Below are 15,862 nucleotides of genomic sequence, written 5' to 3' on the forward strand. Positions count from 1 at the left end.
TTTGACTTTTATTTTTGGATTAGACTTTGGTTAAGAAACTTTGATGTAATCATTGGCTATTAATAAAGTGTCGATTCTTTTGCTTAATGTCTTGGACATACCTTAATTTGAACTTTATTTGAAAAATATAAAAGCCAATGGTTTTCATGTGGAAACACATTGTGAGAATGGACAAGAGTTCCTTTGCATCACCTCTAATGACTACGGACATAAACGAGTATTAGAGAAACTTATGTGTCGCTCTAGTGGGTTGTATGCAACCACTATTCGAGTCATTGAATCCAACCATGTCATGAGAGATGATTTATGGGATTCTGACACATATAGGCTTTGGCATGACCGTTTGGGACACCCAGGTCGTGACATGATGATCCGTGTATTAAAGACTTCACACGCACATCAATTTTTCAGAACGAAAAGAAGTAAGAACCAAGAGTTGGTTTGAGGAGCTTCACATGCGCCTCATGGCGCCATGATTGTGCAAGACTGGCCACACATGGCCAGCACCGCCTACCCCCTGTGGCCAATACATGGCATTGACACCATGTATGGAGACTTGGCTCCTCTCTCTACTTCTCAAAATAAATTGTGACATTCTGGCTCAACCAAAACCTTCATTGGTTGATTATAAAGCCAATCTTTCGTTCTGTAAAGCCTATTTTTTAAGGATCACGACCATCCTATGCAAAGGACACTAAATGAATAATTTCATTCTTACAAAGAATCCAAGGGGATTCTGTAGATCGACTCAACCAACTTGCGGACTGCTTAGATGTTTTATGTTGTTGGTTGATATGTGGACACGCTGGTCACATGTCGCACTATCGTCCACTCGTAATGCTGCTTAAGATGAACTCCTAGCCCAAATCATATGGCTACGGGCTCACTACCCGGATCATCCCGTTCAGTCAATTCGACTTGAAAATGCTAGAGAGTTTACATCGAAAATTTTCGATGACTATTGCATATCATCGGGTATTGATATCAAGTATCATATTCCCATGTACACACCCAATTGGTCTGGCGGAAAAGCCACCATTAAAAGACTACGATGGTAGCCCAGACTTTGGTAATGCGCACCAATATTTCCGCTTGGGTTATGCAATATCGCATGCAGCTATGCTAATTCGTCTACCACTCATAGCAGCCACTCAACTTTTATTTGTGTTACAGCTAGTGACTGGGTTCGGGTCTAATATCTCGTACTTATGCATATTTGAGTGTGCGGTTTATGTGCCAATTGCGCCGCCACAGCGCATCTACATGAGTCATTGCAACGAATGCATATATATATAAGTCCGCTACGTAGAACCCTTGACAGGCGATCTCTATTTCGCTGGATTTGCGAATTTTCACTTTGATGTGACAGTCTTCCCGTCGTTAGGGGGAGATTAGAACGTCAATGTTCAACAGGAACGACAAGAATTGTCGTGGTCTGTCCTCACTATGTCTCATCTTGATCCCCTAAAAGTGACGAGATCACATATACCTGCTGCAAACATGTCTGCAAGGATTGATGTCCCCACAAGAGGACATGGTGCCACCCAGAGAAGATGGGTACGGCACCACCACCATGGATGGTGGTATGGTGACGCCACAAGGTGGCATAATGGCGTCATAGGCCATGGGTTCCGCTAGAGAGCGTAGGAGACCCATAGGTTCGATGGATTCTCGCCCTAAGAAGAGAGCGAGTTTGGCACAACTTGATCCATTGATCATTAATACTCAAAATCCGTCTCATGAGAATATTTTGGATTGTGGTTATGAGACATCGTTGGGGGACGCCTCAATGTTAGAACCAATTCCTGAGAATATAGAGATCTCTACGAACTACACTAGTGTACATGAGGACGTGGAATTGTTGAGAACAATGACATCGAACCTTACTCCGTTGAAGAATGCCAACGTAGAGAAAATTGGCCTAAATGGAAAGATGTGATCCAGGTTGAATTGGATTCACTAACGAAGAGGAAGGATTTCGGGCCTGAGATGCCAACACCTCCTAACATAAAACCTGTTGACATTAATAGGTCTTCATTAGATAGCGTGATGAGAAAAAGATATGGTAATCTCGCCTTATGGCGCAAGGTTTCTCACAACGCCCTGGAATCTACTACGAGAAGACATATTCTCTCTTAATATAAATGGATGTCATTGCACTCCACTACCTTGTCAGTTTGGTAGTTTCCAAATAACTGAACATGCAGCTTACGAATGTGGTCACTACGTATCTCTATGGGGATCTAGATACGGAATATAATGAAGGTTCTTGTGGACTTCATTTTCCCAAGTCAAGTGGCTCTAGACCAAGGAGCGTATTTACAACGAGGTTGAAATGCTCACTAAAATGACTACTTGATTGGGAAGGGATATGATGAACTATGCCCACGCGTTTCCATGACGAGTTCCGGATTTGCAATTGTCACGGTTTATGTTGATAAACATAATTGAAACCCTTGAGAGTTAAGGGAAACCGCTGAACACTTGAAATCCGAGTTTGAGAGGAAGGACCTTGGGAGAACACGGTTTTGTCAAGATTCAGAACTTGTATACCGTGTCAATAGATGCTTAGGCATTTTGATAAAGTCAAAAATGCACTCCCATGGTCGTCTGTAGTCTTGGCCCTAAAAGGGATCCGTTTCATCCCAGGGATGATGACGAAAACGTGTTAATAGCAGAAGTGCTTACTTATGTACAATAGGCGCATTATTGTACTTAGCACAATACAAGACCGGACACCTCAATTATTATGAACTTGTTGGCTGGATATAGCTCCGCGCCAACGCAACGCCATTGGACTTGTATAAAGACAATCTTTTGTTACTTAAAAGGGTACGATTGATATGGGCTTGTTTTATCCCTACATAGAGAAAAGAAATAACAGAAGTGTGGGATCGGACTCCACAAGGCAAAACGCCACCTTCCGTGCTCCTCCTCCCCTCCATCAAAATGACAACGATGTCTTGATGGGTTTTACTGATGCAGGGTATCTCTCTGACCCTCACAAAGGTCTCTCCCAAACGGGTTATGTCTTTACCATGGGAAGCACAGCGATATCTTAGAGGTCTACAAAACAGACCCTTGTTGCTACTTCCTCAAATCATGCAGAGATTATTGCTCTACATGAAGCTGTGCGAGAATGCATATGGTTAAGGTCTATAGTTAGACATATTCGAGGAACTTGTGGTTTGAAGTCTACCACAGATGAACCTACATGCATTTATGAGGATAATGCAGCTTGTATTGAACAAATGAAATTAGGTTTCATCAAGGGCAACAACACCAAGCATATATCGCCTAAGTTCTTTTACAATCAGCAACAACAGGCACTTCTAAATATTGAAGTGAACCAAATCCGATCTGAGGATAATGTAGCGGACTTATTTACTAAGTCGTTACCAAAATCCACCTTCGAGAAACATGTGAAGAGCATCGGATTAAGGAAGTTAACCGAACTCCCATGATTGTAGCAATCAGGGGGAGATATGGACATCAGGGGGAGGTATGATGTCTACATGTTAGATCTCGAAGAGTGAAGGACGTGTTGTGCTCTTTTTGTCCTTCGACCAGGGTTATTTTTGTCCCACAGGGTTTTTGTTACCTGACAAGGTTTTTAACGAGGCAACAATCAAAGCGTCATCGCCAAGTTTGAGCGGCACAAGGGGGAGTGTTGAAGGATGTCGACATAATGTGTGCCTCTACAAACTAGGGTTTAGAGTTGTAATAGGAAAGTGTTCTAGGTATTCAATTGTATTCGGATTCTATTACATTTTGTATACCTTGTAACTCCCTATTTAAAGGGCTCCTATTATCAATAATAAACACAATTACAATTCTCCTAGAACATGGTTTAGTAGAAACACCATTTTTTCCCAACGCATATTCATCTCATAATGTTAGTAAGATTTAAATTTATAATCTTCAAGATGTTAGTTATTTTAAATAATCAACAAATCACACCTGGCAGACAGAAACTCAATAAGTTAAGATTGGTCAAAAGTTATCTTATGCTTATACACAAGCTTTTGTGAGATGAATTTGAATGAACATCATATACATTTCAAGTCACTATTATAAAAATATTTTTTATTTGGGTAAATGAGATAGTCTATGGAGGTATCATCGGTACCGTTGGACCTCATTAATTTATATATGTCAGCAATTACTCTCAACCCTGAATCTAGGCCTGGCATTTGAGCCCGTGACCCGCAAACCCGCCCGAAACCCGCACGGTAAAAGCCCGCACGAACCCGTCCATTTATTAAATTCGTGCTAAAAAAGCCCGCGCGCAAAAAGCCTGTAAATTAACGGGCCTTGCGTGCTAAACCCACTGGAACCCATTGGAACCCGTTTACTTCCAAACAAACCCACTTTGACCCTTTCCGTCATTCACCAAAACGCAACTCTCTCTCTGGAACGCAACCCAATCTGAGCACAGCAACCTCCCATTCATTTCCGTCACCCAAATCCAAACTCTCTCTCTCTCTATATATCTCTCATCTCTCTCTGCGCTCCCAATTTCTCAATGTATTGCATGGATCTGTCTTTTGCTTTGGGTTTTCTTCGATTCCTTGCAGTTTTTGTATCTAGGTATTGCATTTTATAATCTGAAATCTGAGTGTGTTCTGGGTTTGAAATCTTGAATGATGGAGTTTTTGTTGTGATAGATTTCTGGGTTTTTGTTCTGGATTTAACGTCATAGATTTCTGGGTTACAAAGATGATGATGAAGATGGTGATGAGGGTTTAAATGATGAGTTTGAAGATGCTGCAAGAAGGGAATAAGAAGCTTGAAACCGACATATCCTCACTAGAGCCATTTTAATTTTTTTCTCTTCATATTTGATAGATTCAATTGAATGCTTGGTTTTTCATTTGTTCTGGGTTTAACGTCATAGATTTCTGGGTTTTTGTTCTGAAATCTGATTTGTGTAGAAATTGACGAGAAAGACATGGTGTTATGGAACCCTTGTACTGGACAATCCAATTCAATGATTGAGGGTAACATAGTACATCAAAGTCTGCAACTTTCTTTTAGTCCATTGCTTTGATTCTCATGAACTTGGAAAAATTTAACAATCAATATCTTTTACTGGGCACTATAGCTTTTATTCGATAAAAAAAAAAAATTGTTAACGGGTTTTAACGGTTTTCCAACGGAAAACCCGCAAACCCGCCGGGTTTAGCCCGCGAAACCCGTTAACTTAACGGGTTTTTACCGGGTCGGCCCGTTAAGAACCCGCACTATACCCGCACGTTGCCAGGCCTACCTGAATCCATGCACTCGAAAACTCCGCTCTCTACAATAGTCAACTCGCTTGTTATTCTGTTTGCGTTTTTATTTCTCAAAAATTAATTTCATTGCCGAAATTATTCGTCAAAAGATACGACTCATTTAAACACATTTAATGAAATTCACCAACAACTCACTATATTCCTGTTACACTCCATATCGTAACTAGCAAAGATGTCATCCCTTGTTTAAGTTGTTGTAACTCCAGATCACATTTCAAAAAAGTAGTAGTCTCATTACTTCATGCTCCAAGCTGTTCCACTATCCACTAAACAAGACCAGATAATTATCATTTAATTGCAATTATTTCTTCCTAAAGTTCTTACAAATTAAACAGAGGAACGCGCCTCACGCGCTGCGAAAAAACTAGAGAGAGAAAGCGAGTTATCTCTCCCGGCCGAACGCCGCCGGCGCCCCTGCCGCTGCGTTTCGGTCCGGGAGAGGATGCCTAATCGGTCCTTGTAGGGTGGTGCTGTGGTGGTGGCCTAGCACAGCAAAGGAAGAAAGTGGATGTTTCTCGATCGGGGCGGAGCGATCTCGATCTATTCTCCTCCGATCGTGGGTGAGGCCGGACATGGTGCAGCGGCGGAGGAGTAGGGCGGCTCGGTCGAGGCTGGGTTCTAGGCGGTGGCTGGATCTTCGATTTCGTTGCAGAGATCTGGATCTGATTACTCCAGTGAGCTGGGTTTTGACGTCGGCCGGGTTCTGGGTCGGTCGGCTTTGTGGTGTGGCGGTGTTGTGGCGCTGTGATGCGCAACGGCGGCGGTTCAGTGCAAGGCGGCGGGTTGATGGTGGTGCGCTCTGGTGGCTTGCCTGGTGGACGGTGGAGTTGGTTGGTGGTGGTGCGCTCTGGTGGCTTGCCTGGTAGACGGTGGAGTTGGTTGGTGGTGGTGTGCGGGAGTTGGGCTGGGCCTTACTGTCAGGGCCATGCTGCTTGGACTTTTACTTCTTGTTTTTTGTTGTTGTTTTTATTGTTTTTGTTTGCAGTGTGTTGTTTACTGTTGTTTGTTGTTTAGTTGGTTTGCGCATTTTGCGAGCAATAAGTCCCTACATTTGGCGTGTAGGGTATGTTGGGCCTCGTGCCTGTGGGTGCACTCTCAGTGTCTTGTCTGCTCTAGGTAGGCGGCGAGTTCCTTGCGTTGTCAAATGGTCGCTGCCTCCTAGTGGCAGGGTGAGACTTCGTGCCACTGGATGTAGATTCCAGTGGCAACATGATAGGAGAGCTGTGAGAATGGACATTATGCTTAGCTGTATAAGAGTTGCAGATCTAGTTATCTCTTCGTTGTGTCACCGCTGGAAAGCAAATAGAACCGTCTGGAGCGAGTTCTTTGCTAGTTGGTGTGGTTTTGAATACAATTGTTTAGTAGAGTCGTCACTTGATCTCTTTTCAGGATGTACTCTAGGTTCTTATTGTAATCTGGGGTTTAGGCTCAATGTCCCCCCCCCCTTGTATTCGACAGTTTCATTTATGAAGGCGTGATGGCAGCCGCACCGGCCCTTATTTCAAAAAAAAAAAATTCTTACAAATCACCACACTAAATGGCAAAACCATCCCAAAGAAAAAGGTTAAGACATCCAAAAGTCAAAAGAGCTCCATGGTCCAAGTGTTTTATCCAGTCTTTTGTCTTCTTTTACTTTATCCCTCTTGGGTAAACAAATGCCATCCACCATCCCATGTTTTACTGTTCGGAACAAATTTACATTTCAACAAAAGAGGACCCACAGCACACGTCGGACTCACAACGGCCCGCTACCATCTTTTTAGCCGAATCTAGTCCAATCAGGGGCGTTTTCGTCAACAAAAAGCCACGAGCAAACGGAAAAACGGAAGAAAACACAAGACTAGCAGCAGTGGACTATTCTTTCACCGACGAATGTGGCGCCGGGGGCCCACGCGTTAACGACAAACGGAATGGGGGCGCGAAAGACGGTAATTTTTTTTTCCCCCTCTCTGGTCCCCAACTGACCGTTGATCACGGACCAACAGAGACCGGCGTTTCCGACCCGTCGGATCAACGACTTGGAAACCAACGGCCTCGGTCGTCGGTGACCCCCGTTGTTGGTAACAGTGAAATTACAAATATTATAAAAACCAGAGGTTAAAACTTAAAACTCAGAACCAATCCAACGACGTCGTTTAGGTCGGGAATGTGGGATATTTAAAAATAATAAGCTATATAAAACACAGACATACTCTCTGTGATAGCCTGTGTCCTCTGCCTCCTCCTTCTTCCTCTGGTTTCATTTGCTTTTCTTGGGTTCTGTTGGTTAAGCTTTTCATGCTGCGCTGGTTTGGCTTTGGCGTGCTCTGTTAAAACCCGAACCAAAGGGAATTTCGTTTCGCCCTCTTTTAATCTTTCTCGAAGACCCCCAACCCATTTCCAGAGTGACTGTGTGAGCATGAGTTTCTTTGTTGGTGAATTCTGATTGGAGCAACAAAAGACACCTGAATTGTTCGTTATGGATTCGACTCGGTCCGAAATGCAAGAGCCGAGTATTGATACGGATAAGCTGAGCTACGAGATATTCTCGATTCTGGAGAGTAAGTTTTTGTTTGGATATGACGATCAGAAGCTGTGGGTGCCGAAGCAGATCTCTCCGCCGGCGACGGAGCCGAAAGCCGACGCCCAGCCCGACCAGAATGCCGTTATCAAGAACCAGAGAGGCAAAATCTGCATACTCAGCCTCGACGGCGGAGGCATGCGCGGGATTCTCTCCGGCAAGACCCTGGCCTATCTCGAGAACGCGCTCAAGCTCAAATCGGGGAACCCCGACGCCAGAATCGCCGATTACTTCGACGTCTCCGCCGGCGCCGGCGTCGGGGGCATTTTCACCGCCATGCTCTTCGCCACCAGGGACCAGAGCCGGCCGATATTCAAGGCCGACGACACGTGGCGGTTCCTCGTTGATCAGGGGAAGAGGTTTTACAACAACAACCGCTCGTCCTCCTCCTCCTCCTCCTCCGGCGGGTTCCTGCGGTGGTTCATTCGCGGCCGGTCGGGTTCCGGCTCCGGCTCCGGCTCGACCACGTCGGCCACGGCCGGGCTGGAGAAGGCGATGAGAGAGGCCTTCGCCGACAACAGCCGGAGCCTGACGCTGAGGGACACATTGAAGCCGGTTCTGATACCCTGCTACGACCTCTCCAGTACGGCGCCGTTTCTGTTCTCCCGGGCCGACGCGCTCGAGACCGAGAGCTACGACTTCCGCCTCTGGGAGGTCTGCCGCGCCACGTCAGCCGAGCCGGGGCTTTTCGAGCCGGTCCAAATGCGGTCCGTGAACAGCCAGACCAGTTGCCTGGCCGTGGACGGCGGCCTGGCCATGAGCAACCCGACCGCCGCGGCCATCACGCACGTGCTGCACAACAAGCAGGAGTTCCCGTTCGTGCGAGGCGTCGAGGACCTTTTGGTCCTTTCCATCGGGAGCGGGCAGTTTCTAGAAGCGAGCCACGAGTACGAGCAGGTCAAGAGGTGGAAGGCCAAGGAGTGGGCCCGCCCCATGGCCCGCATCTCCGGCGACGGCTCCGCTGACCTCGTTGACCAGTCCGTGGCCATGGCCTTCGGTCAGTCCGGCAGCACCAACTACGTCCGCATCCAGGTACCATATATATAGCCCTAGAACCTCCACTAACATGCGCCACCGTGCGCATTTTAATTTTCCTGTGCCGTAAACTTTTGTTTTTATGTTCTCGGAAAATTATTACCGGCGGTGCAAGTGATCCGGCACTTATTAGATTATCTCGTGTTTGCCTTTTTCGGTGCATGGAGACACTGTTGGCCAGGCTGTTAGTCCCTGTAGGATGTTGATACATGTAAAATGTGTAGATACAACACGTATGCGCGAGGCTAACGTGCGCGGGGGTTTTGGGTTCATGCAATTGAATGGTGGCGTTCCGTAACGTAACGTTGGTGGCCTCGTTGGGACTTGGGAGGGCATTGCCAGAATTGGAGGAGAAACCAACACCGAACCAAAATTTTTGGGAGGCTGTTCTTTCGTTTCGTGTTTCAATTTTGTTTTACCGATTTAAATTTTTGGGACCAAAGAATGGATTTTTTCTTTATTTCTGGTTGGTCCGGCGTAGGTTAACTGATTAAGACTTTGTGTCCTCTAGACCAACTAGGCCTAAAGGCTAAAGTTGACGGGTTGTCTCAGAAATCGTTTTCTCAGTAAATGGGGTTTTGAGGCTCTTAACTTTTTTTTTTTTTTTTTGCTTGGTTTTGCAATTTTGGTCCCACTGCATAGCTAATATATCTTCCTGATATTTATGATTTTTTCTCTGTTTTTGTTGGCTTTAATGCGTTTGAGTTTGCTTCTTGGGGCAGTCTCTGTTGTTATATTACCTCATTTCATTTTTCTGGGATCTCTGACCGACCCTGTTTTCTGGCATTTAAGTATGAGATTGTGGTTCAATGTGCTTCATCTTATTAAGTACTGTCAGCACCACCTCTTGGGGTCTCTGGTTTGATTTTCCTGTTGAACTGCATGTCTCTGGGTCTTGAATCTTGTTTAATATCTGCAGAAAAAATGTTGGTGAAAGTGGATACTAATCAAATATATTTTCCTGGATAGAGTTACTGTCACTGACCCAGAACTTTTTTTGTCATATTCTGTTCTCTTTTTTGTGGTATTGTTTTATCAAAGAGGTGGTCCTAAGTTAGAGCTGCCACCCATTTGATATTTTAACTGTCAGGTTCATTTTTTTAAGTAGGCATTACATGCGATCAAATTGGATGCTTCTCCAAATTTGTGCATTGCTTGGTTTTAACTTAAGGTGTCTGGTGCAGACTTGCTGTTAATTCTTGTGTATTTTATGTAATATCTAAATCTACACCAACAATGGAACTTAATTAGTAGGTGTGCACGTGTAGGTTCTGGATCAATTAACTATTCGGAAATTAGTTTAAAGCAGCTAGTAATGGGATGGTTTATGTCTAATTTAAGCCTCGTTTTTGGCAAATTATGTTAGGCGAATGCGACAAGCTTGGGGAGGTGTGGTCCAAATGTAGATACAGACCCAAGTCCTAACAATGTCAAGATGCTGGTGGGATTAGCAGAGGATATGCTGAAGCAGAAGAATGTTGAATCGGTTCTGTTTGGCGGCAAGAGGATCGGCGAGCAGAGCAATTTCGAGAAGCTAGACTGGTTCGCCGGAGAACTTGTGCTGGAACATCAGAGGAGGAGTTGCAGAATAGCTCCCACTGTTGCCTTCAAGCAAGCTGCTCCTACTAAAGCCACTTAAGTCAGACTGCTACCACCAAACAATACCAAAAGGTAAATACTTTCTTTACCATTAACATCATTCTTCCTCTGACAACTGTTCAGTCATTAACATTTTCGTACAATATTGGTTGAAATTTTCTTGTCACGTTTGGTACAATATTGTACGGTGTTAAGACTCATGTAAATATTAATGTGAACCATTTTGACTAATCAACTCGTGCATCATTTTTGTAGTCTTTAAGATTAAGTTGCATCTGCTACAATTACTTGTCAGAAACTTTATTCTAAACAAGGAGTTTTGGTAAGGGATAGCTACGCTGTTTTTTTTTATTATAGCATATGCTATATTGATGCAACAAACCAATAATTGAGATGGCATTGGTGGAGAACTTACATAGCATACCAAGTTACCAACTGTTGGTATGCTATATGTGCCTACAACTATTAGTGTCCAAGACTTTTCTCCTTCAAAAATAGTGAAAAAGATCAATTGATTAAGTATATCCGATGACACGTAGTCACGACTCACGAGTTGAAAATTCTCAGTCTTCTGTTTCTCCGTGAGCTGGTTCTGTCATTTTCTTCCCTCTTTATACCTACCAGTGTTCTTGTTTTCAGACAAAAAAAAATGTGTTCTTGTTTAAGTTTAGCCAAAAAAAAAAAAAAAAAAACAGAGAGAGAGAGAGGTAACTAAATGATTGCTTATAGTCCCATATGTTGTCGGCCTACCGACACTGGTTCAGTGGTTCTTGAATAGATTCGAAGGACATTTTGGCATAGGTATTTCAATGAGAGAAAATGAGTAGGCAAAGGAGGGTACTGTGGTCATTTGGGAGATAATCAAAATCATTGCGGTCCTTCCTAAAGGCATTTCCGTAGTCCGGAAAAGAGGTTCTCTTTGGTGAATGTCTGGGGCGAAGTTCATTTCTTTACACCTTCTCCTATGGAGTACCGAGTATTAGCCTTTGGCCTACAAAATCACAAATGCCTCTTTGGGTGAATACCAAAACTTAAGTGGCTACCCATCATCTTTAAGTTGTTTAGATTCCTTCAAATCATCAAAGTCGGGTTTTATGTCACCCAGACCCAATAGTTGTACACATAGTGCATTTTGGTCCCTGCATTTTTAGACTAGGCAAGTGCATAAACTATATTTCTTTGCTTAACGTAGAGCCTAGAAGGGATTGTTTTATCTTTTATGTGGTGATCACTGGGGCCATGCAGATATGTTAGGTAAACCGTAGAGAATAGGATAGAGAAATTCTTATGCTCTAATCAAGGGGGCCTAATTTTAATTTTAATATTTTTTTTTTAATGGAGTGAATATACATGAAAAGCAGTTTAGAAGGTGCTGGAATGCATTCCAATAGATTAGAGTAAAAATGGGGTTGGTAGATAAAGGGACTAGCAATTATGTGTCAGTACACTTCCCAGCTCACTTTAAACAGACAATGGGGTAAGCAGTGAAAAAAAAGCCAAAGATAAAGCTGGTAGTTATTTCCATGAAAGGTCTAGTGTATTGAAAAAGACATGTGTGAACCTTAGCTCAATACTTTGAACAGGACAGTACTATGGATTTCTGATTTTAATCGAGTATGTAGAGTACAAATTCTTACATTTATATTCTGTAAACCAAATGTGTTTTTTTTTTTTTACTATACTTGTATAGCTTGAAATATAACACTAAATTATGTGTGTCAATTGCAGATAATAGAAGCTCATTACAAAGGAGGAAGAAGAGAGGAAAAGAAAAGTATGTAAATCTTTGTGGGGATTTTTTTGCCCACCAAAGGACCATACACTGTGGGTCTCCACTCCACCTTTCAACAATGGCTATGAACCAATGTGGAGAAAAAGCATGAGAGAGGGAGTGAGAGAGAGTAAAAGCTTTTAAGGTCAGACAAACAAGAATCCAAATATTCAGGTGTGAATCTACTGCATTTCAAATTGAGGGTTTAGGGTTTTATACCCTTTGCAATTTTATATTTACAACTTTTCCATTTTCTGTCTTTTCATCCTAGCTTAGTCTCAAGAAACTTGAGGGTGGGTGGTGGTGGTGGTAGGGCTACCTTATTAAAACCCAGAATTGAAAAGTGGCCAAAGCTCTTCGTTTCTGTCTTTGGCATTTGGCCTCTATATCCCTTCAATATTTTCTCATTTTGATTATAGTAGATTTTAGTGGACGATAGTTTTTCAGAGTGAGTATCTTTTTTCAAGCAACTGACCATATCTCCTGTGTGGGTCTTCATGGCTATAGTTGTTGGAACCTTTTCATTGGGAGAAATTTTTTTTTTTCTTTTTGGTCATGAATTGTATGATATAGGTTTGAGGGTCCTCGTCTATTTGTAAGTTTGATGATTGAACAAAGAAAACTTCTTTTTGTACATGTTTTTAGTTTTGAGCAGTGGTGGTGGGTGTTACATAGATGATGAAACTTTGATTTGATTTGGTCTGTTTTTTTTCTTGCACCTTTCTGCAGTGGTTGAGTTAGCTTTCACGCGATTAAAGCTTTTCCTTTGCCCCTTATTGACTATTATAGAAAATGATTAGTGGGTTTGAAACTTTGAGCATGATCAGGCTTTTCCCATATTTTGATGATAGAACTTATACCCATGCAAGTAAAGCTTATATCTTCATGTAGAAGGGTCAACGCAGCTGCTACACATAACAATCAACATGCACTACCCTTTACCCTTTAGTATACAATTGGAAGTTTTTCTATGCATCGACAGTGCAAGTGATCCAACACTAATAAGATAATTTCAACTCTTGATACTTATAATTAATATTTTTTAATAAACAAAAAATATATTTAATGTAATCTAGCCGTTCATTCATGTTAGTGTAAGTACACGTCAGTGCTCTGAATCCTTAATATACAACAAGAGTGATTCTATGGATAACCAAAATGTTCATCACCTCCACAATTTGTTACTGATGATCACGTATTTGCCCATTTAACCGTTATATAATGATCTAGAACATTGATGCTCTCCACTCTCAAGGGCAATCTAAAATCGCTTGTACTCTTATACTTACTCGTCAGTCGTGACCAAATCTAACGGTTAACGCATTTGCTGAATTGCTGATATGGCCGTTGTACAATAACATTGATGCTCTCAACTCTAATAAAAGTGCAATCGAAAACTTCGTATGCTCGCTCGTTCACCAAATTCAACGGTTTACATCTAAGATTCTTAAGGCAGTCACATGACAAAATGGGTAGACAAGTGTCAAAATCTTAGATAGACAAAAAATTAGTACAAGTGAATTAGAAAAAAAATCTCTGATTTTTGATATTATAAGAAATATAGTACAAAGCATGATTGGAACATATAGGCCCACAATTTCTATATCTTAAACGTCAATTTAAAATAAAATTCTAGAATAGAAAGAAATCAAACTTTCATAAAAAAAATTTTTTTAACACATTACATGCCAAATTAAATTGTGTAGACGATTTTTGTATGCTTCAATTTGACACATCAAGTCGTAGATCTTGTTGTTCTCATTCTCAAAAGACCTTTGTCCTAAACAGACATTCTGGGCGAAATTACACAAATTCAATTTTACAGTTTAAATTAGACTTTTAGAATGAGCCCATCCAAAAAATCTAAAATCATAATTATCTCAATCAGAATCTAGCAACCTCACGAAGTGTGAACACCAATCAATCAATCACTCTTTTTTATTATGTGCGGCTTATTTATATTTTTTTTTCCAGCTAAATTGACCCTTATTTTGTTCTACATCATACGTAACTTTAGTTTTAGAACCTAAACATAGCTTTTTAGCTGTTTTGAGAACTATTTATCTATTGGGTTCAACTCATTTTTATGACAATGCGATAGAAGCCAACCGGTTGATTGAATGGGCAAAAGCAAACAATGAGCAAAAGTGAAAAGTTGAGAGCAGAGGGTAACTAGTTTTCTCCCATTTTATCATCATCAAGGAATTCGAAATGCAACTAGTTAGCTTTATTTGAAAAGGATACTTATTACACGTCTCCTCGAGATCTCTTGATGTATACAAATAACATCCCTACTTGTATATGCAAGCCAAACCTAGAATGTTACCATCCTTAAACACGACTTTATTACTAAATTAACTTATATTCTAAATCTTACTATAAGGTGTTTAAATACAGAGAAATTGAAAATTCTACCAACATTATTCCGCGTAAATCGACATTTTTAAAGATTCTCAGATGACCCACTAAAATTTTTGGATTAGATTCTTATTACAATTTGCATATTCTCGTTACTCATCAATTAGACTAACATTACTCCGCCTTAACCGGCTTTCTCAAACATTTACCAATGACCCACCAAAGTTTTACCTAAACTCAATATAGAGTTACTGTATATAATTATATATATTGTTGTCATCACATCAGAAGTCACATTGTGAGGTTGGTAGCTCCTCCCTTTATGCATTTTTAGTAACTTATAAGTGCATATTCCCTGCCCTATTAGGCTACATAATCTTACTAAAATCCTTTCCGGCCTATGCTGTAGCTATGCACACACGAAAAGTAATATATTTTTTTTTTTGAACAAGACACATGAAAAGTAATTAAAGTGAACTCACTTAATCATTTTCCATGACCCTTTTCTATGACAAACCAATGATCAAACCCTACTTAAATTCCATTTTTGGTCTTGCCCACTAGCTAGTCTTTGTTTCACTGCCTCAGAATACTTGCGATATATAAACTTTAGTTTTAGGTTAATTTGAGATCCAACTATGGCTGAAGTAACATGAAGAATGTCCATTTTACATCCGTCGGTGGTGTTAAAAATACCCATTAACTATTTAGCCCTATAATCTAAGAATCGAAACAAGTTAGAATATCGAGCCTGGGACAACAATTAGTCGTTGTTTCAAAGCCATTTTGCAATTGGTTGCTGTGTCTAGCTTTTTGTCACTATCTTCTTAGTCTTTTCTAATTTCCTTGTTTTTGCTTTTCTATGTGGAATTGGTTGGTAAGCTATCTATCTAATTAGCATCATCTGATGTTCTTTTCTCTTTGTGCCAAATAGTGTATTGTTAGGTCACTAATCCTAAATCATGTGCTCTTTGTCTTTGTAATTTAGTGCTACCCCTCTCATGCATAATATTATCCACAACGGTTCTCTCTAGAGTTAGTGGATGGTATTGTAATGCTACTTTATAATGGAATAATTCTATATGTCAACAATAATTTAGTCTTGTTTGCATCAATTATTAGACTCTCTAGTCTAATATATCTCATCGAACCCCTATCCACACATTGCCATATATCAGCTTAAAAGCCGTTTGTTAGCCAGCCAAATCAAATCACATATTTAGATTTAACTTGATAGGATGATGT

General features: G+C 41.4%; 1 protein-coding gene across 2 annotated transcripts; it reads left to right on the top strand.

Annotated features, from left to right (window-relative positions):
- The first annotated feature begins 7,410 nt into the window (after positions 1-7,410).
- On the top strand, positions 7,411-12,954 carry LOC133714708 (patatin-like protein 6). 2 transcript variants are annotated; one of them, XM_062140919.1, is made up of 3 exons: positions 7,416-8,886; positions 10,256-10,560; positions 12,217-12,954. In XM_062140919.1, exons 1-2 carry the CDS (start codon positions 7,753-7,755, stop codon positions 10,526-10,528), a joined length of 1,407 nt encoding a protein of 468 aa, XP_061996903.1. In that variant the 5' UTR covers positions 7,416-7,752; the 3' UTR covers positions 10,529-10,560; positions 12,217-12,954. The 2 variants fall into 2 exon arrangements, with proteins under 2 accessions (XP_061996904.1, XP_061996903.1); XM_062140920.1 differs by lacking the exons at positions 10,256-10,560; positions 12,217-12,954 and adding an exon at positions 9,057-10,231 and having other exon boundaries at positions 7,411-8,886.
- Positions 12,955-15,862: the final 2,908 nt, after the last annotated feature.

The sequence above is a fragment of the Rosa rugosa genome, chromosome 6 (genome assembly GCF_958449725.1).
Source record: "Rosa rugosa chromosome 6, drRosRugo1.1, whole genome shotgun sequence".
NCBI lineage: Eukaryota > Viridiplantae > Streptophyta > Magnoliopsida > Rosales > Rosaceae > Rosa > Rosa rugosa.